Source organism: Ornithorhynchus anatinus, chromosome 14 (assembly GCF_004115215.2).
Source record: "Ornithorhynchus anatinus isolate Pmale09 chromosome 14, mOrnAna1.pri.v4, whole genome shotgun sequence".
Lineage (NCBI taxonomy): Eukaryota > Metazoa > Chordata > Mammalia > Monotremata > Ornithorhynchidae > Ornithorhynchus > Ornithorhynchus anatinus.
In genome coordinates, this window is record NC_041741.1 from 8,436,773 (window position 1) to 8,464,651 (window position 27,879).

The 27,879-nt window shown below is 45.0% G+C and overlaps 1 protein-coding gene across 4 annotated transcripts in view; it reads left to right on the plus strand.

The window, feature by feature from the left end:
• The first annotated feature begins 424 nt into the window (after nucleotides 1–424).
• Nucleotides 425–27,879, plus strand: part of SEC23A (SEC23 homolog A, COPII coat complex component) — a 40,198-nt gene continuing 12,743 nt past the window's right edge. The window contains exons 1-12 of one of the 4 annotated variants that reach the window (XM_001512968.6): nucleotides 425–551; nucleotides 4,037–4,199; nucleotides 6,731–6,841; nucleotides 17,961–18,199; nucleotides 19,699–19,756; nucleotides 20,001–20,087; nucleotides 20,530–20,766; nucleotides 22,462–22,541; nucleotides 24,051–24,195; nucleotides 24,483–24,641; nucleotides 26,403–26,518; nucleotides 27,071–27,194. In XM_001512968.6, coding sequence (XP_001513018.1) covers nucleotides 17,979–18,199; nucleotides 19,699–19,756; nucleotides 20,001–20,087; nucleotides 20,530–20,766; nucleotides 22,462–22,541; nucleotides 24,051–24,195; nucleotides 24,483–24,641; nucleotides 26,403–26,518; nucleotides 27,071–27,194 — 1,227 coding nt within the window. In that variant the 5' untranslated portion in view covers nucleotides 425–551; nucleotides 4,037–4,199; nucleotides 6,731–6,841; nucleotides 17,961–17,978. Of the gene's footprint in view, nucleotides 552–3,971; nucleotides 4,200–6,730; nucleotides 6,842–8,624; nucleotides 8,644–10,291; nucleotides 10,379–17,960; nucleotides 18,200–19,698; nucleotides 19,757–20,000; nucleotides 20,088–20,529; nucleotides 20,767–22,461; nucleotides 22,542–24,050; nucleotides 24,196–24,482; nucleotides 24,642–26,402; nucleotides 26,519–27,070; nucleotides 27,195–27,879 lie in introns of those variants that run through there. The other 3 variants (XM_029078702.2, XM_039914010.1, XM_029078703.2) reach the window with 3 other exon arrangements.

Consider the following 27,879-nt stretch of genomic DNA (forward strand, 5'->3'; position numbering starts at 1 on the left):
GGGAGCGGAGCCTCGGCGCCTGCGCGGAAGGGGGAGGCGGGGCCTCGACGTCTGCCTGGAGGGAGGAGGAACCTCGGCGCCTGCGCGGGGAAGGGGAGGCGGAGCCTCGGCGCCTGAGCGAGGGGGTGGGGCGGAACCTCGGCGCCTGCGCGGGGGGGGGGGTAAGGCGGAGCCTCGGCGCCTGCGCAGGGAAGGGGGAGGCGGAGCCTCGGACTCTTTCGGGGGGAGGTGGAGCCTCGGCGCCTGCGCGGGGAGGGGGTTAAGGCGGAGCCTCGGCGCCTGCGCGTTTGGGGCCTCGCGTCTGCGCAGAAGGGGGGTGTGTAGGGGGCGGGAGGGGGAGCGTGAGGGAGCCGCCCGCGCATGCGCACGTGCCCCCGCCCGGCCGGTGATGGCGGGGAGCGGCCGGTCTCCGATTGAGCGACGAAGCCCCTCCCGCCCCGTAACGTTTTTGTCCGTGAAGAGGATGAGAGCCTCCCTCCTCTTCATCTCGTCCCCCAAACGGCCGTCGTTCGGGCTGCGGATGGAGGCGCCGCCGGTCCTCACCGCCCACGGTAAGGACTTGGGGGAGCCGCGGGATTCGGTGGTCAGAGGGCGTGGGTTCAGATCCCGCCCCCGACGCTTGTCAGCTGGGGCACCGGGGGCAGGTCACCTCCCTCGGGGCCTCAGTCACCCCATCTGCAAAATGGGGATGAAGACTGGGAGCCCCACGTGGGACAACCCCATCACCTTGTATTCTCCCCCCCCAGCGCTTAGAACAGTGCTTGGCACATTAGAAGCGCTCAATAAATATCATCACTTTTAGGTAGTGAGGTGAGATAGGGTAATCAGGTTGGTCACAGTTTAAATAATAATAATGATAATAACGATGTTGGTATTTAAGCGCTTCCTATGTGCAGAGCACTGTTCTAAGCACCGGGGGAGATCCAGGGTCAACAGGTGGTCCCTCGTGAGGCTCACAGTCTTCATCCCCATTTTACAGATGAGGGAACTGAGGCCCAGAGAAGTGAAGGGACTTGCCCACAGTCGCACAGCTGACAAGTGGCAGTGGGGGATTCGAACCCATGACCCCTGACTCCCAAGCCCGGGCGCTTTCCACCGAGCCACACAAGGGGATCACCTTGTATTCTTCCCCCCCCCCCCCCAGCGCTTAGAACAATGCTTGGCACATCATAAGCGCTTAACAAATATTACTATTAGGTAGTGAGGTGAGACAGGGTAATCAGGTTGGTCACCGTTTAAAGGGGATCACCTTGTATCCCTCCTTCCAGCGCTTAGCACAGTGCTTGGCACATCATAAGTGCTTAACAAATATCACTATTATAATAATGTAGGTATTTCTTAAGCGCTTACTATGTGCAGAGCACTGTACTAATAGTAATAATGTTGGTATTTATTAAGTGCTTACTATGTGCAGAGCACTGTTCTAAGCGCTGGGGTAGATACAGGGGAATCAGGTTGTCCCACGTGAGGCTCACAGTTAATCCCCATTTTACAGATGAGGTAACTGAGGCCCAGAGAAGTGAAGTGACTTGCCCACAGTCACACAGCTGACAAGTGGCAGAGCCAGGAGTCGAACTCATGACCTCTGACTCCCAAGCCCGGGCTCTTTCCACTGAGCCATGCTGCTTCCCACTATTAATAATAGTTAATACTATTAATGAATACTATTAATAATAGTATTCATTCAATAGTGTTTATTGAGCGCTTACTATGTGCAGAGCACTGTACTAAGCGCTTGGAATGTAGAAATCGGCAACAGATAGAGACAGTCCCTGCCCATTGACGGGCTTACAGACTAATCTGTGGAGACAGACAAAAACAATAGCAATAAATAGAATCAAGGGGGTGTACATCTCATTAAAACAATAGCAATAAATAGAATCAAGGTGATGTACGTCTCATTAACAATAATATCTATCTGTTGGCGAATTGTACATTCCAAGCGCTTAGTACAGTGCTCTGCACATAGTAAGCGCTCAATAAATACTATTGAATGAATGAATGAATAGTATTTAAGCATTTACTATGTGCCAAGCGTTGCACTAAGCCCTGGCACAGACCAGATTAGGTTAAGAGAAGCAGCATGGCTCAATAGAAAGAGCACGGGCTTAGGAGTCAGAGGTCATGGGTTCCAATCCCGGCTCTGCCACTTGTCACCTGTATAACTTTGGGCAAGTCACTTCACTTCTTTGTGCCTCAGTTCCCTCATCTGTAAAATGGGAATGAAGACTGTGAGCCCCACGCGGGACAAACTGATTACCTTGTATCCCCGCCGCCCACACCGCTTAGAACAGTGCTTGGCACATAGTAAGCGCTTAGCAAATATCATCGCTATTATTAGGTAGTGAGGTAAGATCTGGTAATCATGTTGGTCACAGTTTAATGGGCAGAATGTGTATTGAATCCCCATCCATCAATCGTATTTATTGTGCTCCGCACTGAGCGATTAGGAGAATACAGACACATTCCCTTCCCACAGCGAGCTCAGAGTCCAGAGGTAGAAACTGATGTTAATATAAGGAAACTACAGATATGTTCATAAATGCTGTGAGGCTAAGGGGGCGAGAAAAGAGGAACTGGCTTAGTTAGGGAAGGCCTCAGTTAGGCTTTGAAGGCGGAGAGAGTAACTGTCGGATATGAAGAGAGAGGGTGTCCCAGGCCAGAGGCAGGCTGTGGGTGAGAAATTGGGGGTGAGATGGACGAGAATGAGCTACAGTTACAGTTTCCTCACTGTAACAATGTAGTTCAAGCAGTATGTCGCAGAAGTGAACCTGTTTCAAAGGAGAAAGAAAAAATGACCCAAGCAGGCAATGTCACGTCCTGGGCTCTTTTCCCAAAGGAGAAGAGGTGAGTAGAAGTTTATGAATGTGAATGAACGGATCTGATCATTTAATCTTAATGTTAGAGGAGTGAAATGTGCGGGCTGGGTGGTAATAGAGCAGTGAGGTAAGGTAGGAGGAGGCAAGGTGACCACCCATTTTTATAGGCAAAGGAAATGAGGCACAGAGAAGTTACTAGCTCAAAGTCATGCAGCAGGCCAGTGGTGGAGCTGGGGTTAGTCAGTGCCAATGAGCATTTGGTTGCCATGTGCTGTGGGTTATCAGTACATATTCTCTTACAACTCGCAGCATTTTTGAGATTGGTTATTCTATGGTCTCCATTCCCTTGGATATTAAAACAGAATCATAATAGTTGGTATGTGAATGTGAATTTATAGGACAGGCTGGAGAAAGGGTAAGTTATAAATGAATCGGATTAAAATATTGCCAGTTCTGTTTTAGGACATATTTTTCATATAGCGTGATGGGATCAATCTTTGCACTACAGGCAACTGTCTCCTTTGGTGTGACCTGATCCGTAAGGTGATAAGTGTATTTGGTATAGGATGAAAGAGTGGCTTGCAAGTGCCTGGCATTGATCAGGTTGTGATCCTGCTACTCTTGACAGTATCGTCCCAGAGCACTGTTATCCCAATTCAGTAGTTTCTGGTTGATTGTCCCAAAGTCTCAGAGGAAGGATAAGATAAACTCAAATGACTTCATAAGGTCACCAGACAAAACAACTTTTTGAAGAAACCTAGTGGGGGAAACAAGCACTTCACAGACAACTATAGTGTACTTCATAGACTTTTGGACAAGCCTTAAACTGGGTCATATTACTTTCCTTTTCTCATGGCACTTAAGTCATTTTTCAAAAGTGTTTACTTAAACTGACAAGAATTTGGCTGTAGAACCAGGATGTTACTTCCTTTTTACTTATGAAAAACGTCATCGGCTTTAACCAAGAGCTGGTGAAACAGCTTTCCTGTTTTGTTAGAGGAGAGTTAGAATCAGCAGAAAAACCTAGCCTAAGTAGCAGGAATCCAGAAAGTCAATTTTAGGAGGACATTTCCACTTAGGTGATAAACATTTATTTTGCGAGAGAATGAGGACTATGGAGACCAAGGCCAAGTTTGCAAGACTCTTTACTAACTTACATTCTTTTGGTCTTTTTTGTAATGTTAACAAAAGTTTTGTTTTTCAATTTTCGAACACAGGAGAAAAAGCAGATTATTTGTTAACTCCAAAGAACTGTGGCGGGTGACTGTAGAACGGAGTTCAAGCAGTATGTTGCAGAAGTGAACCTGTTTCAAAGGAGAAAGAAAAAATGACCTAAGCAGGCAATGTCACGTCTTGGGCTCTTTTCCCAAAGGAGAAGAGGTAAGTAGAAGTTTATGAATGTGAATGAATGGATCTGATCATTTAGTCTATGAATTTGCATAAAGTAGAGAGTGAGGGAAAATAAACACGGATTAATGTTCTGGTAGTAAACTCAAGCATATGGAAAAGCCCATAATGGCTTCCCACCATACACATCTGTAGATGAATTTTTAAACAGTTGACAATGAGCTATATAACTAGTATTGTCTAAGTGAATACAAATGTAAAAAGGACCCTGAAAATACCTCAGGGTAGTCAGCTTTGCTGAGAAACAGTCTGGAAGAAGTTATATTTATGTAGTTTCTGGCAGGAACAACATTGGAAAAACTTCTGGGTAAACTATGGAATCCTGAATTTCACAACTTTTAAGAAACTGTCTCATCTGACCTTCTTTCAGGACCGTGTGGTGTTTCCTGAATCTATTTTTAAGACTTCATTGGAGATGGAAACTACTTTTGTTCTTAGAAAATATCAGTAGAAGTGGTTAATGGAGGTGGTTGTTAGCCAAATTAGGGAAGAGGGCTTGCAGTCTGCCTGTACTTTTTGACCTATCTTGAGAGGACCCTCAACCCCCACAGTATGCTCAGACAACTTCTATAGTTTTGAAACTGAGGTGTAAAGTACTCAGAGGATCCTTGACTCATTTCAGCTTCTGTGAGGGCTCAGGGAGCTCCCCAGAGTCTAAAGGGTGCTCGGGCCTTTCTCTTCCCATCCCTGGGAGGAGAGAAGTGGGGCTTGAGCGGGATGGAGAGGTGGATCAGAAAGGGTTGGCCCTTAGTTTGTATAAACTTGAATGCTGGCCATTTTCCAATGGAAAAACCATGGTTCTGTGAATTGGGAGGCATGAGTACCAGTCCTGACGTTCCCAGTCGGGAAATGTCCACTGGGCTACGCCATCAGCGGTGAAGGTTTGTGACTGAAGAATCACCCAGGGGATTCTGTGAGACGTTCAGGTTCAGTAGGAGTCCTGCAAAACTAGCTGGCTCACGTGGGTGGCAAAGACTGCAGCGGCTACCAGGGAAACCGTTGGCAGGCAAGGGGCCGGGCACAGCATCAGCGCTATGTTGCAGTCACTTCAGATGTAAGTGGTTCCCCTTTACAAAAAAAACAACCCAACCACCAAAAAGCACAAAAAAAAATCTTTGGGTGTACTTCACAATGTGCTGTACCTCTGCCTGCCTACTCTCTCTTTGTGCTCCGTGGCTTAGTGGGGGCATGACTGCCAGGGACAAGAGCAAACCACCAGACTAGAATCAACTCTTCCGAGCAGGTTCTCGATCCTGAGGTCTCCAGACCGAGGCTTGTCCGTCACTCTCCATGGGAAATACCGTTACTGCCCCTCTGTAAAAATTCTGCATTTGTTTGAAGTTAAAATATGTCTGTGTTAATGGTATTTTAATTTATCTCAGCCCATTATATGCGTAATAATTGCCTGCCGGTGTAATAAAAAGTTTTGGGGATTTTGAATATGTAGTGGGATTTCTTTTAATGCCAGATTTTTAAGGCAAAAGCGAGGCTACCGCCAGAACGTCATTAATAATGAAAGCTAAAAGGATCGGACCGTTTCTAGAGTTAAATATTATCGATCTGGGTAGTGGTTGTGACGCTACCATCTTAATAAATATAATAGAGGCCATGTTGGGAAATAGAGCAAGTAATCCAACTGTTTTGGATAGAAAGATAAAAGAATGAATCAAAAAGCAAAACCCTCCCTCTAGTGGGAATAATATAGAATTCTAGGTTAAATGACCGGTTCGATTGCGGCATAACCATAAACTATGTTAACATTTGATTCTTCCCTGCATTTGTAAACAGTACAGATCCTCTAAAATCACACCGTTACTAATAAAAAAAATAGGATTATTAGAAGTGATCAGAGAAAAAAATCCTTCCAACTGAGGACCCATCAAAAGTCTGGAAGGCTGGATCCCATATAGAGAAGATGATAGTCTTTTCTCTGTCTGAAAAATAAACACCAACATCTTCAGGAATTGGCCGATTCTTCCCCTTCTCCATCCAGTGAAGTTCCACCTTTTGGGTCTTAGCTAGATGCATACCTCCCTGATTTTTCTCCTATTATTATAGCATCACTCTCCCAAGCACTTTGTACGCGCTTCTGCACAAGGTAGGCACTCGATAAGCATTATCGATTGATGGATGAGTACCTACTATGTGTGCAGAAAACTGTACAAAGTGCTTGGGAGAGTCCATTAGATCTAGAAGACACAGTTGCTGACCTTAAAGAGCTTACAGTCTGTTGGGGGGTTGGGGGGAGAGACCGACACAAAGAATTACTGATAGGAGGGAAAAAGAGAATGGAAAGATGAATATCTGGATTAGTAAGTACCCAAAATAAACTGGAAAGTAAATTTGGAAGGTGAACTTGTCGTTTGTGGAGTCGAATGCTATTGTTGACGTCATTCCTAGACTAAAATTTCCTAGGAATGCGTCTTAACCTCACCTTTTACCATGACTCCATATTGATCAGTAGCAAATGCTCTGCATTTAAAATACGTCTCTTTGCTTTATAGGTATATTGAACCACTGTGCCATTCAGCAGTTTTCCAATTTCATGCACACTGGTGAAGGAGATGGAAGCAACATGAGCGTTCACAATAAGAGCACAACGGAGTCTAAAGCAGGTAGGATACCATTATCTTATCAAACACTACCTAGCGAAACCCACAAAGGCACATGTTTTAAATTCAGTCTGTGTGCAGATTGTCCTACTTCAACTACAGGGTATGGCTAAAATCCATTGTAACGACTGCTCTGACTCCTTTCTGAAAGGCATTCATTGGCTTCCCACTGCTCCCTCTATTTTATTTTATCCGTAGGGACAGACATTCAAAACCCTCTGCCTGGAATGGCCTTCCATTTCACTTCCTCATTCAAATCTCACCTTAAAACCATTTCTTCCAGGAAGTCTTCTCTGGCTCTGAAATGCGTGTCATTTCCCTTCCTAGTCAGATTTCCCCCAAATCAAAATCCTCAGCTCATCCCCAGGAAGGGAAAGTTGCGTCTTCCCACATCTTATTTTGCTAGGTCAGAAACTCTTAAGGCTCTTATATGACATTTGGGGATTATGTGTTGTCCAATAGGGGATAAAATCCAACAGAAAGTTTAGATCTAGAAATAATCCAGATTTTCATACTGCAAATGCAGTCCAGCTAATAGGACCCAGGGAATTAGTCAATGAATGGTATTTATTGAGCACTTAGTCTGTGCGGAGCACCTGTACTAAGCACTTGGGAACATACAATATAATAGAGTTGGTAGACCTGATCCGGATGAGAAACAGCATGGCCTAGTGCCAAGAGCCCAGGTTTGGGAGTCAGAGGATCTGGGTTCTAATCCCTGTGCTGTCACCTGCTATGTGACCTTGGGCAAGTCATTTCATTTTTCTGTACCTCAGCTCACTCATCTGCAAAATGGGGATTCAATACATATTCTCCCTTCTACTATTGTAAGTGAGCCCCGTGTGGAATCTGCTTATTTTGTATCTACCCCAGTGCTTAGTGCAGTACCTAGCACATTGTAAGCACCTAACAAATACTGTTATTATTATTATCCTCTAGGAGCTTACAGTCTAGTGGGGGAGGTAGATATTAAAATGCATTTCAGATAGAAGACAAAGCAGGGTATAAGGATCTGTATGTAGTTGAGAGAGGTGGGGTGAATAAAGAAGTGCTGGAGAGGTACAGACCCAAGCGCATTGGTGCCAAGGAAGGGAAGGTGAATAGGGTGGTGGGGGGAGATGAGAAATTAGTTAGGGAAGGCTTCTTAGAGGAGATGTGATTTTACTAGGGCTTTGAAGATGGGGGAGCGGTGGTCTGTCAGATATGAAGTGGGAGGGAATTCCAGGCCGGAGAGAGGACGCGTGGAAGCAGTAAAATGGCATAAGAGTTGAAGTACAGTAAGTAGCTTAGTGTTAAAGGAGTGAAGTGTAAGGTCTGGTTTGTAGTGGGATCTAAGTGAATTAAACAGGAGCGGGAGGGATGATCAAGTGACTTAAATCCGGTGAAAAGGAATTTCTGTTTGATGCCGAGATGATCGGGCAACATTTGGAGGATTTTAAGAAGTGGGGAGATATGCGGGGGTGATTATTATTATATTGTTATTTTTCAGAAAAATGATACAGGCAGTAGAGTGAAGTATGGATTGAAATGGGAGAGCCTGGAGGCAAGTAGGTCAGTGAAGAGGCTGATGCAATAGTCGGGAGAGAGAGATGAGTCCAGGATGATCCTAAGGTCATGGGTGTGTGAGAAAGGGAGAATGACGCTGTTGTCGATTTTAATGGGAGGTCCGAGGGAGGAGAGTGTTCAGTTGGGAAGACAGAGAGTTCTATTTTGGACATGCTAAGCTTGAGGTGTCAGCGGGCCATCGAAGTAGAGATGTCTCCAAAGGAGGAGGAAATAGAAGACTGTAAAGAGAGGTCGGAGAGGTAAATTTGGCAATCAGCTGTCGACGGATGGCGGTTGAAGCCACGGGAGCAAATGGGAGGAAGGGAGTGGGTGTAGATGGAGGTCAGAAGGGGGCCTAGAACTGAGCTCTGGGGGACTCCCACAGTTAGGGGCTGCCGAGGGAGCTGGCGTGCGCTGGCAGAGGGACACCCCAGCACTGGCCGTTATTCTGCCCTCGCTCCGGGTTGGGCAGCAGACGGGGCCGCTTGGGGAGGCCCAGGGCACTTTTCCCAGTCAGTCCGGCGGCCCCGCTGTGGCGAGTGGATCAGCACGGAGCACAGCCAGGCCGGTGCCAGGTAATAATAATAATAATGTTGGTATTTGTTAAGCACTTACTATGTGCAGAGCACTGTTCTAAGCGCTGGGGGAGATACAGGGTCATCAGGTTGTCCCATGTGAGGCTCACAGTTAATCCCCATTTTACAGATGAGGTCACTGAGGCACAGGGGATTCGAACCCATGACCTCTGACTCCCAAGCCCGGGCTCTTTCCACTGAGCCACGCTGCTTCTCTAGGGCACGGCCAGAGCGGTGTCGGGAGCAGGAGGCCCGGCCTGCGGACGGAGGGAGCTGAGAATCGCCGCCCCCGCGGGCCCGGGGAAGTGACTCGGTGGCCACCCGCCAGCCACGGACACTATGGCGAGAGGCCTTCCCAGGCTGAGCTTCCCCTTTTCCCTCTGCTCCCTCTCTGCTCCCCTTTCACCTCCCCTCAGCTAAGCCCCCTTTTCCCCCTTTCCCTCTGCTCTTCCCCCCTCCCTCCCCCTCCCCCCCGCCCTGTGCTCTTTTGCAGATATCTTTATTACCCTATTTATTTGATGAATGAGGTTCCATCCCCTTGATTCTATTTATTGCTATCGTTTGTGTCCGTCTGTCTCCCCCGACTAGACTGTGAGCCCGTCAGTGGGCAGGGATGGCCCCTATCTGTGGCCCAATTGTCCATTCCAAGCGCTTAGTCCGGTGCTCTGCACATAGTAAGGGCTCAATAAATACGATTGAATGAATGAAGGAGTGAACGAATGAAGGAGTGAGTGAACGAATGAAGGAAGGAGTGAGTGAACGAACGAAGGAAGGAGTGAGTGAACGAACGAAGGAAGGAGTGAGGGAAGGAAGGAAGGAAGGAAGGAAGGAGTGAATGAATGAAGGAGTGAGTGAATGAATGAATGAATGAGGAAGCCGTGGCAGGGGCCAGCAGGCCGTCCGCCCGCAGAGGGCGGGGGAAGGAGGGAGGGTGCGCATGCGCGCGGGGGGGGGGGTCGTTGCCTGGCGCGCGCAAAGGGAGTTGGCGCGCGCGGGATGCAGGGGGGAAATTGCTGGCACGCGCGCGGAGGGAATTGGCGCGCGCGCGTTGGAGGGGGCGCGCAATGGTTGGCACGCGCGCTAGGTAGGGCGCGAATGGTTGGCGCGCGCAGAGGGCGTTGGCGCGCGCGGGCGGGGGGGGAGGGGGAGGAGCGTGTCCGCCGGGTCCCGCCCCTCCCCCCGGCCCTCCCCCTCCCCCCCCGGGCCGGCTCCTTGACGTGGCAGGGGAGGCACCAGCCATGTTGTCCTGGGCGGCGGGGCCGGGGGCGGAGCCGGAGCCGGAGCGGACGGTCGGGGCGGACAGTCGGGCCGGCGGCGGCGGCGGCGGCGACGACACCGACACCCACACCCACCCTGCCGGCTCCCGCGGAGGCTCAGCTCGGCCGGCGGCGGCGGCGGCGGCGGCGGGGGCCCGGGGCAGGTAGGATGGCGGGGGGCGGGGCGGAGGGACCTTCCCCTTGCCGCCCTCGGGGGCTCCTCGGGGTCCGACCGCCGCCCCCCTCCCTCCGGCGGGGGAGGTCGGTCGGTGTCCTTCGGTGTCCGTCGTCCGGCGGGGCCGCTTTGCCCCGGCGGCCCTCGACCCGCGGCCCGGACTTTGGACGCGGACACCTGTCACCAATGACGGCGGCGGGGCCGGGGGGGCTGCAGGAGCCCCCTCTCCCCCTCCCCCCTCCCCCCCCCCCCCGTGCGAGAAGGATGTTGGTTAAGCGCTTGCCGACTCTGTGCAGAGCACCTTTCTAGGCGCCGGGGGACGTACAGTCATGTCGGTCTTGGTGAAGCGCTTACTATGGGCAGAGCACCGTTCTAAGCGCCGGGGGAGACCCAGTCGTGTTGGTATTTGTTAAGCGCTTGCTGACTATGTACAGAGCACCGTTGGAAGCGCTGGGGGACATACAGTCATGTCGGTAATGGTTAAACGCTTACTATGCGCGGGGCACTGTTCTAAACGCTGGGGGAGATACAGTCATGTCAGGATTGGTGAAGCGCTTACTATGGGCAGAGCACCGTTCTAAGCGCCGGGGGAGACCCAGTCGTGTTGGTATTTGTTAAGCGCTTGCCGACTCTATGCGGAGCACTGTTCTAAACGCCGGGGGAGATAGTCATGTCAGTATCTGTTAAGCGCTTACTACGTGCGGACCGCTGTTCTAAGCGCCGGGGGAGATACAGTCATGTCGGTATTGGTGAAGCGCTTGCTATGTGCGGAGCACCGTTCCAAGCGCCGGGGGAGACCCAGTCATGTTGGTATTGGTGAAGCGCTTGCTGACTATGTACGGACCACCGTTCGAGGCGCTGGGGGACGTACAATCATGTTGGTATTGGTTAAACGCTTACTATGTGCACAGCACCGTTCTGAGCGCCGGGGGAGACCCAGTCGTGTTGGTATTTGTTAAGCGCTTGCTGACTACGCGCGGAGCACCGTTCTAAACGCTGGGGAGACCCAGTCGTGTTGGTATTTGTTAAGCGCTTGCTGACCACGCGCGGAGCACTGTTCTAAACGCAGGGGGAGATAGTCATGTCAGTATTTGTTAAGCGCTTACTATGTGCAGAGCACCGTTCTAAGCGCCGGGGGACATACAGTCATGTCGGTATTGGTTAAGCGCTTACTATGTGCGGAGCGCCGTTCTACGCACTGGGGGAGATACAGTCAGGTTGGTATCGGTTAAGCGCCTACTATGTGCAGAGCACTGTTCTAAGCGCTGGGGGACATCCAACCATGTTGGTATCGGTTAAGCGCTTACAATGTGCAGAGCACTGTTCTAAGCGTGGGGGAGAGGATACAGTCATGTTGGTATTGGTTAAGCGCTTGCTTACTATGTGCAGAGCACCATTCTAAGCGCTGGGGGAGATACAATCCTGTTGGTATTGGTTAAGCGCTTACTATGTGCACAGCACGGTTCTAAGTACTGGGGGAGATACAATGATGTTGGTATTTATTAAGCACTTACTATGTGCAGAGCACCGTTCTAAGCAGCGGAGGAGATACAGGGTGATCAGGTTGTCCCACGTGAGGCTCCCCGTCTTCATCCCCATTTTTACAGATGAGGGAACTGAGGCCCAGAGAAGCGAAGTGACTTGCCCACGGTCACACAGCTGCCAAGTGGCAGAGGCGGGATTCTAACCCATGACCCCTGACTCCCACGCCCGGGCTCTTTCCGCTGAGCCACGCCGCTTCTCTGTTCTCCACACTGCTCAGCCCCTCTGATAAGAAGAAGAATATTCATTCAATAGTATTTACTGAGCGCTTACTAGGTGCAGAGCACTGGACTAAGCGCTTGGAATGGACAGTTTGGCAACAGATAGAGGCCATCCCTGCCCATTGACGGGCCCACAGTCTCATCGGGGGAGGCAGACGGACAAAAACAAAACAACTTAATCACGATAAATAGAATCGAGGGGGTGTACACCTCATTAACAGAATAAATAGGGGAATAAAAATACGGACAGGAGAACTGAAGTGACTTACCCAAGGTCACCCAGCAGACAAGCGGCGGAGTCGGAATTAGAACCCATGACTCGAACAGCGAGGCTCAGAGGAAAGAGCCTGGGCTGGGGAGTCAGACGTCGCGGGTTCGAATCCCCGCTCGGCCGCCTGTCAGCTGTGGGACCGCATCACCTCCCGGGGCCTCAGTTCCCTCATCTGTAAAACGGGCATCAACAATAATAATAATAATCATTCATTCATTCAGTAGTATTTATTGGGCACTTACTATGTGCAGAGCACTGTACTAAGCGCTTGGAATGGACAAATCGGTAATGATGGTATTTGTTAAGCATTTACTATGTGCATAGCACTGTTCTAAGCGCTGGGGAGGATACAAGGTGATCAGGCTGTCCCACGTGGGGCTCACAGTCTTCATCCCCATTTTACAGTTGAGGGAACTGAGGCACAGAGTAGGTAAGTGACTTGCCCAAGGTCACACAGCTGATAATCGGCGGAGCTGAGATTAGAACCCGTGACTTCTGACTCTGAAGCCCGGCCTCTTGCCACTAAGCCACGCTGCTTCCCAGCTTCCCATCAAGACGGTGAGCCCTAGGTGGGACAACCTGATCACCTTGTGTCTTCCCCAGCGCTTAGAGCAGTGCTTTGCACATAGTAAGCACTTAAATCCCATTATTATTATTATTATTATTATTATGGCCTTCTGACTCCCAGGCCTGCTCTCTCCCCACCATGCCACACTGCTTCTCTAGACTGTGAGCTCGTTGTAGGCAGGGAACGTGCCCGTTCGTTGTATTGTACGCTCCCAACCTCTTAGTACAGTGCTCTGCACAAAGTAAGCACTCAAATATAATCGAATAAATGAATGCCCCCCCAGGAGAGGAGGAGCTTTTAATTTAATTACATTTTCAATCTTAATTAGAGCGGACTGAAAAGCCCACAAATAAATTTCACTGTCACCGTTGTCTCCAAGGACAGCGGTTAATTCATAAAATTAAGGTGGTGAAATGCCGGGCTGTAAATCTACTCATTTTTATCCTGAATAGCCTTAAGACCTTCTTTGAGAGTCCCAAGGTAAACCAGGAAGTAGAGGGAGAACTTCAGTGTATTTGGCTTTAAAAATGAATCTGTTCAGAACTATCGATAGGATTGTCTTATTGCATCCTTGGACTAAAAGCTCTTATGGACAGGTGAAGCGTTTAAAGATAAAATTAGTAAAGACTGTTTAGTTGTGAGTAAGGAGTCTTAGAAAAAGTGTGTGACCCATATATTTGATTTATTATATTAAATTGGCATCGTTTTCTGATGATTTTCTGTTTGGCCAAGGTAACTTGTACTGCAAATTTTATTGTCTGAGAGAAAGTTGATTTCAGTATTTCTTTGCGGGTTTTCTTGCCTATAATACTTAAAAATCCAAGTTCAAGGACAGAAAGTTTGAAAGTCTAAATCTAGCCTACTGTGTTACAGTTAGTATTTCTCCCTGCACCAGTGACTTTTTTTTTTTTAAAAAAAGAAAAGATCTTATAAGAGAAAGTCTCTTTCTCACAATGCTGTATCATCCAGTCGTTCATAGAGGATCTAGTCCAATACGGTGCTGCTTTGGAAGTCTGATTTGGGTTTAGGACAGCTTGAGTCTGGTCTGTAAAGTCCCCAAGATTTGAAACCTGGAAGGGACTGGAGTTGATCCAGGTTTTGGGATGGCCCTGTTATATAGACCCAGGGATGGAGGCCAAGAAGCCTCTTGGTCTGGTTTCTGATTGGCATTTACCAGATTGTCCCATCACTCCCACAGCTTGGCATTTGCCTAATATGTCTTTTTTCATGTCAAAATCAACTGATCTATCCTTTCTACCGTCAACTTTTCCAACACAGTGGACAGCATTACTATTAATGTGCAGTAATTTTGATTTCTCTTTTGACACCTACTTGTTTTTAATACATGGTAAATGCTTAAACACCACACCTATGGTTATTACTAATAATAACCTGCCACTTTTTTCCCTCTGTCATAATTCAAGAAATGCCCATTCCTGTCCACTGTCACAGCCCAAAATAAGCTCTCCACACTTCCTGTCTAGTCTACGGTGACCATCTCCTTGCTGGCTTCCCTTCTCTCGATCTCTCCTCTCCAGCCCATCCTTCATCTCCCTAAGTAAATTGTCACGAAAAGTATCTGTTAAGGGTCTGTAAGACACACAGTGCTCTACTAGGCACTTGGGAATAGAAAGAGGTAAAATAGATGGCAAATCTGTCCCTGCCACAGTGAATTTCAATCTAGGGAGAAGACAAGCCGAGGAATAATAATAATAATAGTGGATTGATTTCAAAAATTAAATGCCGCATCCTCTCAGTTCATAAACAGGATGCTTCCTCAGCATTTATCGAGCACCTCCAGTGTGCAGAGTACTGTAGTAGATGTTTGGCGGATAACAGTGCAAGGGAGGAACTTTTGACCTAATGGAACAGTCAAAGTCCTCACTCCCGCCTCACCCATCCTCCACCCCAGCTGGATTGGGGTTTGGACTCTGCAGTGCACCAGGGTGGAGGGCAAAGGGAGAGAGGGGGCTGAGGCCTCAGAACTCCCCCATGCAGCCCAGTTATGGTGGCAGGAGTCGTTCAGCCGGTCATATTGAGCCGCTTTACTGTGTGCAGAGCATTGTTCTAAGCACTGGGGAAGTCCATTTCAGCAACAGACAATTCAGAGTCTTGGGCTGCACTCTAGATTTCTGAATTGCCGACTTCTACTTTCACAATAACCCAGGCTGTACCACTCTCCTGTGGCCAGCGTACCTTCTTTCTTGTTGTTTAGACTTGACTCTCTCAGCTCCAATACTTAGTTAACACCATCCTTCCCCCTGGAATTTCTTCCCAGTCTGTCAAACCAAATCATTAATTCTCTTGCACTTTTTTGATCATACATTTTATCTTGACTTTTTCTCCCCTTTCCTTTCCCTAGGGGACAGGATACTTATCTTCACAGATTTTGTAACTACCCTCAGCTCATAAGGAGAGCTGTATGGAAAAGATTCTAAACATATGCTGCTGTAGGTGATTCAGGCCACTATCTAGCTTTCTCTGGTAGAGCATGTGATGTGGCATAATTTATAAAAGATAAATTTCTCAAGACTTTCTTCTTCCTGCTCCTATAAAAGTTTTTAATGTCCTTAATGTAAATTTTGCATTTAGCTGGTTTGTTTCTGGAGTTCAGAAACAAAAGATACTAAAATACTATTTTCGTTCTAAAATTATTTTTTTTTTTCCAAGTGGGAGTGAAAGGAGTTTGGAATTACTTCTAAGATTCTCTAGCTTCCTTACCTATCTGCTGCCATTTTTTAATATGAAATGAAGCCATTTTGGTTTATACTCTTCTGCTATTCGGTTCTGTGCTTACACTTTTGTTTTGGGATGAGCTGATCAGCTCAGCGTCACTTTCTGAGATATAAAAAGCCCATAGTTGGTGTTGGTTACTTTCCTGTCGTCGTTGCTCATTCAGCTCCCTTAGGCCGGGGATAGGAGATTCTTGGTTTTGCCAGGGCTGAATATGTTGTGGATATGTAATACTTTTTAATATGTTGTGGATTTATAATAGTTTTTAATCTTCTTTAGGCCTAAGGAACAAAAAAGTATTGCTTTCCTCAAACTGATTTGCTCTACCACTTGACAATCCTAAGTTTTTTTTTACCCCTTCCTTTAACTTCCTTTATGTTCTTTCAATTCAGTTAATATCCCCACATTTTTTCTTGCTGAGGTTGGTTTCATTCCTGAATGTTGGTATTTTCCACCTATGCCAGTGAAAACAGGAGAGACAAAAATCCATTGCTTTTGAGGACTAGAGGAGAGGCTCTGACCCCATTATCTGGAATTACATCTTCTGCTCCGGTCAGTTCTAGGTTTTTTTTGTCCCAGAACAGAAGGTCATGTCACTCCATTTTCCACTTTTGCATGCATATTGCAGATTCAGTATATCGATTTCAATGAACTTTTTATTTTATTAATTTTGTTTAGAGATGATGTAGACAGAAACGTCTAATTTGATTTAGGATTTTTTCTACTGCTGATCTCACATTGGTCATCATAAAAGTGAGAAAGGGAAGTATACTTGAAAAATGTCCAGAATTCAAATAACATAAAATCCCCACAATTCTGCTCGAAATTGTGATTTTAGCAATGACAGCTCCTGAAACAGTAACAAAGAATGTTAATTTTATTCACATTCAACCTGTTTAGGGCCCAGAGGGGAAGAAGTTACAAAACTTGCCAACCTATAAAGTAATTTTATTGCCTGCAAGTTTGCTTTGGCCTCCCGTAAAAAGCCTAAAACAGAAGATTATCTGTTTGTTGCGAATGTGTATAAGCAGCCACTGGATGTTCTTGAGGAGTTGGGAAACGCGGCCTGAACATTTCTGTAGACAAATGATTCGGGCAGCAGAGAGATATTTGGACTGGAGTGGGGAGAGGCAGGAAGGTCAGCAAGGAGGTTGATATGGTAATCAAGGAAGGATAGGATAAGTGATTGCTAAATTGGGATATGGTGCCTTGGGATAAATGTTACCAGTGCTTTAATTTTAGAAAAGCTTCCTTGACTGTGTGTTATTGAACATGCCCTTTGTTCCTAGGCGTTTCCTGGACATCTGTGTAATATGTAATGTTTTCCCTTTGAGCTTCACGTTTTTTAGACTATACTATGTTTTTTATATATGTTTTGGGAGAAGAATGATTTGACAGATATTCGAATAGGAGATAAGGGACCTGAATTTAAATCCCAGTTTGGTCGTCTTGCATTACAACTTTGAGCAAAAGACATCACTGCCTCGTTTTACTCCCGTGGCAAAGACCCTCATCTTGGCCCTTTTTGAACAATAGGTGGTTGTCATGGGGGTTTTCCATTATAGCAATTAATTTTCTCTTCATCGTTATCATCAGTATTTGAGTGCCTAGTGTGTGCAAAGCACCATTCTGGGCACCTGGGAGTGCAGTAATCTCTTGGAATGTGTGGATTTTGTTTGTGGTTTGGCCCATCCTCTCAGCCATCTGTATAACATGCCATCTGGTGTTCCAGATGCCTTCCAAAGGAATGTGGATAGAGGGGATGGAAAGGCTACTCCGTACACGAAGCGCCGTGCACCCAGTTCCACCGTTTTCGTTCAACCACAGTCGGTGCTGCAACTGTGGATGTTTGCTTATGGACCTCTTGTTTTTATCTAAAGCTTTTTTTTGTAGAGTAATATTACACGGATGGTAACAGTTTCACCTCATTCACAGGTGATACCAATACCTCAAGGTGATGGTGGGGAGAGGGACAGAGGAAGTGTATGTACTGTGGGAACAACAGGGTAAACAGGTAGGAGAAACTGAGGCACAGAGGTCCCACAGCAAGCTTATTGTAGAACCAAGGCCCTGACTTGCAGCCCTGGACTCTTTCCAGTGAACCCCCCGACTCCCTCCTGGCATGATTTGTAATTGGTAGCTATTGCTCAAAGCAAAATGAGTTGCTCCTTTAAGTTGGGTTTTTTCAAACACAGAGCTCTTCAATTAATTTCTTCCTCTCCCCTCTCTCTTACAGAAATAAATAAATATAACGATGACGACCTTCCTAGAATTTATCCAGCAGAATGAAGATAGGGATGGAGTCCGGTTTAGTTGGAATGTTTGGCCTTCAAGTCGCCTCGAAGCCACAAGAATGGTGGTACCCGTGGCTTCCCTCTTTACCCCGCTGAAAGAGAGACCTGACCTGCCTCCAATCCAATATGAGCCCGTCCTCTGCAGCAGGACCACATGCCGTGCAGTTTTGAACCCTTTATGGTAATGTATATGTGTTTTTACTAGAAATCACTTCTGAAATGGAATTACTTCAAAATGATGGAGAGAAAAGCGTAGTCACCAATAGCAGGGCAGTAACAAAAGTAAAATGGGAAAGCCTTTTTGAAACCAGTTGTATTTCAGTTTTAGGTTTTACTCTATATGTGTCAGGAGAACAAAACTTGAACATTGGTCTATCTGAAATGAGTAACTGTGGTGGTTTTTAGGAAATGCTCTGGAGTGGAAGAAGATGTGATGGGGGGGGTAGCCTTTGAAGCTCTAGTCCTCGGGCTCCTGACTGCAGAGGAGAGCCCCTTAGGCAGGGGTGTTCTTTAAGCCCGGGCAGATAAATGACAGACTCTTAATGATGATTTCCTCACCCTCATTGGGGACCTTGGGCAAGTCACTCCACTTCTCTGTACCTCAGTTCCTTCATCTGTAAAATGGAGATTAAGACTTGAGCCCCATGTGGAACAGGGACTGTATCCAACCTGATTACCTTGTATCTACCCCAGCGCTTAGAACAGTGCTTGACACGTAGTGAGTGCTTAACAAATACCATTAATATTATTTCCAAAGTAACCCAGTGCCCAGTAGCTCGGGGCATCTGCTGGAAAGTGGCAGCTATGCCATGACAGTCACTGAAGTACTGCCAGGAATCAAAGGGATATACTTTGAGAGGAAAGCTGGCCCAGTGGGTGAAAGTGGTTGTTTTTTTCCTTCCTGATCTGATCTGCTGTCCTTCTGCAGCTCCTCCTTCCTCAAGAGGCAAGCCCTGCAGTCTGCCAGGCTTGTGGTGGATTCAAGAAGGCTCTTCCCTGTGGGACATTTGCTAGCAAATGCAAGATTCAAAACTAGCAGGGACTCCATTGATAGTTGCCCCCCCCGACCCACTTAGAATGTTTAGTATTTTTGTTTATATCCAGGTGGAACTTGTGTGCCTGCTGAACTTCAAATATAAGACTTTTTGCAGTAACTATCTTAAATACTTATGTATGTAAATCCCAGGGATAGGAAAATCTGGAATAGAATGCAGTGAGTGTACTCTGGCAATCCTTCAAAAAGTATTTCATTCCTTTACTAGTATTAATTGAGCGTGTACTATGTGCAGAGCACTGTACTAAACGCTTGGAATGTACAATTTGGCAGCAGATAGAGACCATCCCTGCCCATTGACGGCAGTCAATTGGGAGAGAACAGTCTAATCGGGGGAGAACAGTCTAAGAGCACAGATTGAGTATGTGGCCCTATTTATTGCTGTTGAAGAGGAAGGAAGAAGAGGCACTTTTTAAGAAAATGGTCATCAAAATCAGATATATGGTGATTTTATTGTCAATCCATCAAGCCAGGAGTGAGCCTAATTTTACATTTTGGTAGGCCCTGGGGCTTCAAAGTAAAAATTAATAGTTGGCGATATAGGCTTTTTAATTAGCGGAAACCCTGCTGTGAATTAAAATGAGACATTGATAAATGGCTAACTTTTTGCTCTTGTACTTTTTTAGTCAAGTGGATTATCGAGCAAAACTCTGGGCTTGCAATTTTTGCTATCAGAGAAATCAGGTAAGAAGACAAAGCCCAAACCTTTTCCTATTAATGTGATTGTAAGTTAGAACATATTATTTGAAAGTCATGGTAAGAACTATTTATGGCAGCGTGATTCAACATAATTATTTTAATTTTTTTTAAGTGCACCCTTTTACCTAAACCCTTGGATATGTATAAAAAACAAATCATTTAAACTCTTTTTTCATAATTGCTCTGGAAAAGCACTTGTTGTAAAATGCAATATTTTTCTTTTTTGCAGTTTCCCCCTACTTATGCCGGTATATCTGAAATGAATCAACCTGCTGAACTTTTACCTCAGTTTTCTAGCATTGAATATGTAGTGCTGGTAAGATCATAATAGAACCATCCTTTAAAAACACATTAACATTTGTAAGTTCCCTGTACATAATTCTTGGTTTTCACAGAAAGTTCTTACTGAATTAATTGGTTTTAGTGAAAATGTCAATTCTCAGTGTTAGTATGAGGCAAATTTTTCATTGCGTTCTGGAGACCAGACTCTGCCAGGTCTGATCAACAAGCCAATCGTGAGAATTGTTGTCAGACCCTCCTTTCTCCCACTACCACCCCAATGAGAATTGTTGTCCGACCCTCCTTTCTCCCACTACCACCCCAAGTCCCACAAGCATAACTTTAATCAGAATGATTAAATCTGATAAACTGGAGTTCAGGATGAATGAGGAGCCTGGGGAAGGGAAGGAGAAGGTGAGATAAACCGAGTCATACTGTTTTTAGAATCTTTTTTTTTTTTCCCCTCCCTCAATTTACAGCGGGGCCCACAAATGCCTTTGATATTTCTGTATGTGGTGGACACTTGTATGGAAGATGAAGACTTACAAGCCCTGAAGGAATCCATGCAGATGTCATTAAGCCTTTTACCACCTACAGCTTTGGTGGGACTTATTACTTTTGGAAGAATGGTGCAGGTTCATGAACTTGGTTGCGAGGGCATTTCTAAAAGCTACGTCTTCAGAGGCACAAAAGATCTGACTGCAAAACAGCTTCAGGTAAACATTATAGGTGGTAAGCAAACCTTTCAGGAGGGGAAGGTGCTTCTACAAATCTTGCCCAGAAAATTTTATTTTCTCTTTATTAATAAAAAAGGTTAGGGTAAATTTGAGGAAATAGAAGCTATGGTATTCCAGCTTTCTTTTCGAAGGGCCTAAATGTAGTAATTTAATCGTCCTTCCTTTTGCATTTACATTTTTCGCTATATAAATGTTACTTTGGATCTTTTATGTTGGGAAACAAAAATGAGACAGTTCAGTGGGAATGGAACAAACAACACTTTACTATGTTTTACAGTTTTACTTTACTGTAGCAAGTAAAACAGCACTTGCTATGGCCCTGGTTATGCTGGGCTAAGGGGAGCATGAAAATGCCACTGAACTCAGAGTACTAGGATGCCTTCATCCTCAGAACTCAGTCTAAGGATAGTTTCTGCTCACAGCAGGTGGAGGATCCAGAGTGGTGGACTTTGGTGGGAATGGCCCCTGGATGTCTGTTTCCAGGACTCTTCTGAAGCCTCCTTTTGTGGGGCTACCTCCATTTAGCTCTGAGGAGTGGCACATTGAACCACTGTCTTCTCTTCCTTTTGGGGTTGACCCACAGCCTGGGGGGCTCCTCAGCTAACATGGCCTCCTAAGGGGCTTCAGGTGGGAAACGGGACAGATCCACCTCGGACCGCTCTGGACCCCTGTGTTCTTGGCATAGTCCTGGTCCTTCGGAGCTAACCAGGCTTCTGAAGATTGGGAATGGTACCTTCCTGTCCAGCTGAACTGGGGTAATGATATGTGGTGCAGCATGTTACCACTGCTCAGCAATCTTTATTCAGATCATCCGTTTGAATGGTGTATGCACCCAGGCAAACTTGAAGGCAAAATCTCAACCCTAATTTCCACATAAAGGTTTTAATGAATGTAAATGTGGAGAAAAGCTCTAGAGTGCATTCCAGTTCAATTTCCAGTGTGGGGCTGTAATCACAATCCTTCCAGCTGCCTGATGAGTTGTTGGGCTCCCAGTTTCAACGAAGCTAAGACACCCCTGGGAATCCCTTAGGTCTCCCCCACCCAGAATCACTGAGTATATCTAATCTCCCCCAGGGTGTGGAGGTGCTGATAGGTCTCCTGCTGACTGACTGACAGTTTCTGCCCACTGGGAGCTCCTGCTGGTAATCTCCCTAGTAGAGTACTTCTCTTCCAGGTTATTTTCCCCATCACTTTTTGTGCAGTTAAAAAAAAATTCCCATGGAGAAGCCAGATTAATAGCTAAAATATGCTTTTTTTCCCCCATTTTTTCTCCACCTTTTCTCTCCACCTTTGGTTTTTTAAAAAACATATCTTTTGAAAATTAATTGTTTTCTTTAGAATTTACTTTGGGGTTGCTTCCTTTTGCCTCTTTGCTTTCCATTTCACCAGTAAACCTGTAAACATGACCTCTTAAAATTTAATCTTTTTTAATGGTGCAAGTAAGATCTCGGCACATTGCCATTTCATGTTTTATGTATGAAGCAAGCTTCTGCAGGGCACTCAGGTTTATCTTGGAGGAAGTGTGTTGAGTATTTTCTTGTTAATTGTGATCTTTTAGAAGGCAGTGATTTTTCAAGATGTCAAAGTTTTGAGAACACCATTTTAAAGAGTGCACTTCACATGCTGTTGAGCCTCTTTAAGTGAATGTAGACTAAATAAAGGTTCTCTTCACAGGAAATGTTGGGGCTGTCAAAAGTCCCCGTCACTCAGGCAGCACGGGGACCCCAAGTACAGCAACCACCTCCTTCCAACAGGTAATTTTGTGAATTTGGGTGAAGCGTGGAATAAAAATTATTTACATGTAAAACCTGAATTTAGTGAATCTGAAGTGGTGACAGAAATTCAAAAGGGAAATGTGTCCATAGGCTGTGCTTTTGTGTATTCATACTTAGTAGCACTTTCTAGGTGCCTAGTGTACAAAGACCTGGGAAAATACAGGGGTGAAAATTGGACCCATCTAGGGGAAAAAAGAGTGGGGAGAAGGCTGGCTACAAACACCCAAGGAGAGATGAAACATTTAGGCCTGAGATTTATTACAGGAGACATTACATTTGTACAATTCTAGTGTAAGGGATCCTACTAAATCCTTGGGGTAGCAGGGAAAATGTGATAGAATTGGGAGGTGCAGTGGCGCGATAGCACCTGTGATGGAAGCTTGGGAGAAGAGGAAGAGGAGAAGGAAGAGCCCTAAGAGTTGGAGGGAATCTGGTTTAGTTGGGCTCTTGCTGGAAAGGGGGCCAGGGTCTCTGTTGGGCCCTTCAAATTCTCCTCCTTGACACTTCCCCAAGTTGGATGGATGTTGACAGGTCAAACTCCTGGTGCTCAGGCAGGGATTTCTGATAATCAGCCCTGCTAAATTAATATAGTTTTCCAAGTGGTCCAAGGAAAAGTATTTTCTGCTTGGTTATTTTAAAGCGTACGATGGTCGGTCATCCCCCAACATTGTTCAAAACGTGTTCAAGAGAATGGGCACTTCATAGGTGAACTTGGAGTCTTTCTATTCAAAGCAGTATGTGATAGTAGAAGAGGAGGCTGTCAGCTCTGTCAGTGCTGTGAAAGATAGCAAAAAGCAATGGGAAAGTCATTTAGATAAATTAAATATGCCAGCACCAAATTTATGTATATGTTGATTTCATGATATCTCATCTTCTGGTGTTCACTGGAACTTCTCTAGAATCACTCTTCAGTTTTCTGGTCAGGTCTTGCTGGGGCTGGGGTAGAAATACCACCCATTCTCACTTTTAGAGGGCAAGCCTTCACTCCCTTTCAGGGACACAGACACAGGCCAAGGCCTGGTAGATGCAATCCCAGCCCACATGCAGGAGCTGGGAAAGGACCTGCCCCCTCAACTAGAGAGAAGGAAAGGGGAAGAAGGGGACTAGGGTAAGGGAAAGTAGTGGGGAGAGGAAATTGACCAGAGTGGGGAGAGAGTTGCAGTAACTGAGAGTAACTGAGAGATGAGAGAGTCCAGGTTGAAGACTGAGGGAGAGAGCCCTCTAACCCCTAAATGCGTTGTGCCAGTGTTTATCACATCAATCAATTATATTTGTTGAGTGTTTACTGCGTGCAGGGCACTGTATTAAACACATGAGGGAGTACAATAGAGTTAGTAGGCATAATTCCTGCCCTCAAGGTACCTACAGTTTAGCATATTTGAGGCTTGAATGCTAGATGCCATTCTTTTCAGTTTTAGAAGGTAGGTCATTTACTTGAAGGGAGAAGAAAATGTAAGCTCCCTAATTTCAGGTCATTTTGTTTTGCAGATTTCTACAACCAGTTCAGAAAATAGACATGAATCTTACAGACCTCTTGGGAGAACTGCAGCGGGATCCTTGGCCTGTTCCCCAGGGGAAGAGACCTCTGCGTTCCTCTGGGGTGGCTCTTTCCATTGCAGTAGGACTCCTTGAGGTAATGGTTATTACCAAATCTCATTCTGTACAACTCTCCTCTTAGGAAAGGAGTAATTAAAGAAAGAATCTTTATTCACAGGAACTAGATTTTTATATTGGCAGCCTGAATTTTAAGGTTGCCTTTGTTCTTTCAGGTTTTTTTTTTAAAAATTCAATTTTTGGGGATCATATGGGTCAGTATGTTAAGGCTTTTTTTTAAGGATTTTCTCCAGGGTTTTGAAAAATATGTTCTACAATGGGTGATTGTTCCAAACTGTTTTTTTGACATGTTGTTTTCTCCCACAGTGCACTTTCCCTAACACAGGTGCCCGCATCATGATGTTCATAGGTGGTCCCTCTACTCAGGGACCTGGAATGGTGGTTGGTGATGAGCTGAAGACCCCCATAAGGTCTTGGCATGACATTGAAAAGGACAATGCTAAATTTGTTAAAAAGGGAACTAAGGTAAGTCAAAATGATATTTTTGGACTGTGACCTGTATCCTGATACCTAGAGAATCAACATGATCACTTGCTGTATTCATTAAGCCCAAACATTATATGTTGCTGGGGGAGTCTGACATAAAGAGACACCTGGTTGGATACAGTCAGATATGAACAAAGGATGACTTGGAGACAGCATAGTTAAACTGGAACAGTGTCAGTCAAGGATTAAGTAGAATGTGTTCTGCTACATCAGAGTATTTTATCCAGTCTTCAAGACAAGAGTATTTAAGCCAGAGACCAGGTCAGAAATAAAATATGTCCAAGAAGCAGCCTCCAACACCACCCAGAAATCACCAGCTTGTCAGAGACAGATGGGCTGGGGGAAACTATTAAGAAGATGGCTTGGGTAGGTCTACCTTGGAGGCTCTAAAAAGCATAGAGGAGAGAACTGAGACTCTGGAAAGCCACAGTATTAGATGGAAAGACCAACAGACCAGAAGAGGAAAGGTGTACCAGAGTCTGGAGAAATTATGGTCCAGAGGTAGAGGATTCTGGTAGTGTCACAGCTTCTTGTTACCTTCACTAGAAGCAGCATTTCCAGAGAGGATTGCTACTAGTGAATTGGTATAACTTGCTTTCGATTCTCTGTAACTACATCTGCTAAGAGTAGTTGCCCACTAAGCTAAAATTGCTGTGGGTGGCATCTTCACTTCTGAAAGAAATAGCTGAGGTCAAATTTCATATTTCTGTTACCATTAGAGGTAACATACTACATCTGTTTTGGGTCTTGAGAGTTGAAATGGATCTCTGACTTGTTGAGAATGTTTTGTATTTGCATTAAAGTCTGATGAGGAAGATTTACTTAGGGTGGGGAGTAGGTTTCAACAAGATTTTGTCATCTTAGATTCCCGTGAAATAATTCATTGAATGGGAAAGAGCTGCTAGTGGTAGTGGTAGTTGCATATTCATCTTACTGTTTAAATGGGAATCGGATATTCCGATTCGGGTCCTGTCAGCTTCTGATATGTTTTCTGCCCTGTATGTACCTATACTTTTAAAACATTTGTTTGAAGTATTTTTTGTTAGCACAAGAATGTGTATAAATCCAGGACTTCCTTGAAGGAGACCTTGGGTTACTCTAACCCCATGCATATATCCATGAGCACAAGCAGTTTCTTAGATGACGTGGCTTGCCGAACCCACCAGGCACCCGTTGTCAGAAGAACATTACCTAATCTCACTCTAGCTGAAACAGGTATTAGAAACACACTTCAGGTTGGCGTTGGGGTTATGGTGACAGTAAAATAACTTTTGGTCTACCTCTTTGATACCAGAATGGGGAAAATGAGGATAATAGAGAAGCAATTAAATGGGCCATATTATTTTCATAGAGAGTCTTCAAGCCTTCATCATTTTCTGCAGCATTTGCTTCTCTAAAACTGACATACGAGAAGGGGAAAAACTTCAGGTTTTGAATCTGTATTTGAATTTGTCTCTCTTACAACCTCAGTTTCTTCTTTTAAGTAAATCTGAAGAGATCATTAGACCCAGGGAAGTGGGAATGTAAACGTGTCACCATTTTAAATTTCTGATTGTTTGACTGTTGATAGCCCAAAAACCACAGCTCTGAGTGATTTCCAGATCTCTAAAATTTGCTTAGCTTTTCTGTTCAGCCACAGTCTATTTGAAGTCTAATCAGGATGTTAGGCAAGATTTGTGGTAGGACCAATTTTACATGGTGGTGGTGTTGGAATTTACTTTTTAAAACACTGCATTACAGCATTTTGAAGCACTGGCTAATCGGGCAGCTACAACTGGTCATGTTATCGACATTTATGCATGTGCATTGGATCAGACCGGTCTTCTGGAGATGAAATGTTGTCCTAACCTCACTGGGTATGTCTCTGAAGTTTTTGATTTGGGGTCCTACTTTTAACCTGTTGCCGACTTGTTCATCCCAAGCGCTTAGTACAGTGCTCTGCACATAGTAAGCGCTCAATAAATACTATTGAATGAACCTGTCATGAAATGAGTGAGTTATATTTGCCATTGGTGAAAGTGCTATTTGAGAATACTTTTATAGGAGTTTATGGATGTTCTAATTTCAATTTTCTAAAAAACTTAGTTGGGCCTACCGTACATGCTTCAGACGATAGGCATGTACAAACTGATTTATAAAGCCTTGCATGATGGCTACAACTGAAGCTTTTATTCTTTTAGGAAATGAGACTATCTGTGGTGGGAAGCCCACTGGGTATTCAGATATATCCTTGGATACCCATTCGGTGAATAGATATTAAAAACCATATCAGAGAAAGATGAGATTAGGAAAAAAATTAGTTATTTTCCTTTAAAAGTAGTTGAGACCCAACCTGCATTTTTATGATTTCATTGAGCCTTTGCACACATTCAGTGTTTCATGAATTGTTTTTTGGTCTTTTCATGCAGAGGATACATGGTAATGGGAGATTCTTTCAATACTTCCTTATTCAAACAAACTTTCCAAAGAGTGTTTACTAAAGATGGGCAAGGACAATTCAAAATGGGATTTGGAGGCACATTAGAAATAAAGGTAAGACTGAAATTTAAAGAACACATATTTAAAGAACGTATTACTTTGCTGAATTCCCTCACAGATTAGTAGTCCCTCAAATTCAGAAAACGAAATGGTTACACTCATATTTGTGATGATTTATAATGGTTAAATAATAGCAGTGAATAATGGTTAAAAAATAAATAAAATATCCAGGTGACGATGCAGCAATATGTCATTCAAATCTATAAATTATTCTATAAATTATTTTGTCTCATAGTAGGAAAACACTAGAATTCTGGCCAGGTCTCTCAGATCTAGTCCAGGTAAAGTGAAAAGAAATAGAACCACCTTTCTGTTTAGAGAAGGGGTGGAATGAGGGAAGAGGAAATAAAAGAAAGAGAAATTTCTCAATGATCTGCTCAAGAATATTTTGACTCTCCTGATAGTACCAAAATGGTTTTATCATATTGTTTTTCAAAATATTCAGAGCCAAGCTCATATCTTGATGTTGCATAGCATAGCAAGACTAAGCGAGAATAACAGAATTTCCTAAAATTTTGAATGTAGTAACACATAACCACATCTTTCAATCCACTGTATTTTAATGCAAGTATATTATTTTAGATTCAGTTATAACAGCTTAAAAGTTTCAGGTTAACAAAATTTTGAGGAATCCACAATAAATGACATTTTTTTCTTTATTATGGGTTTGCAATAAATG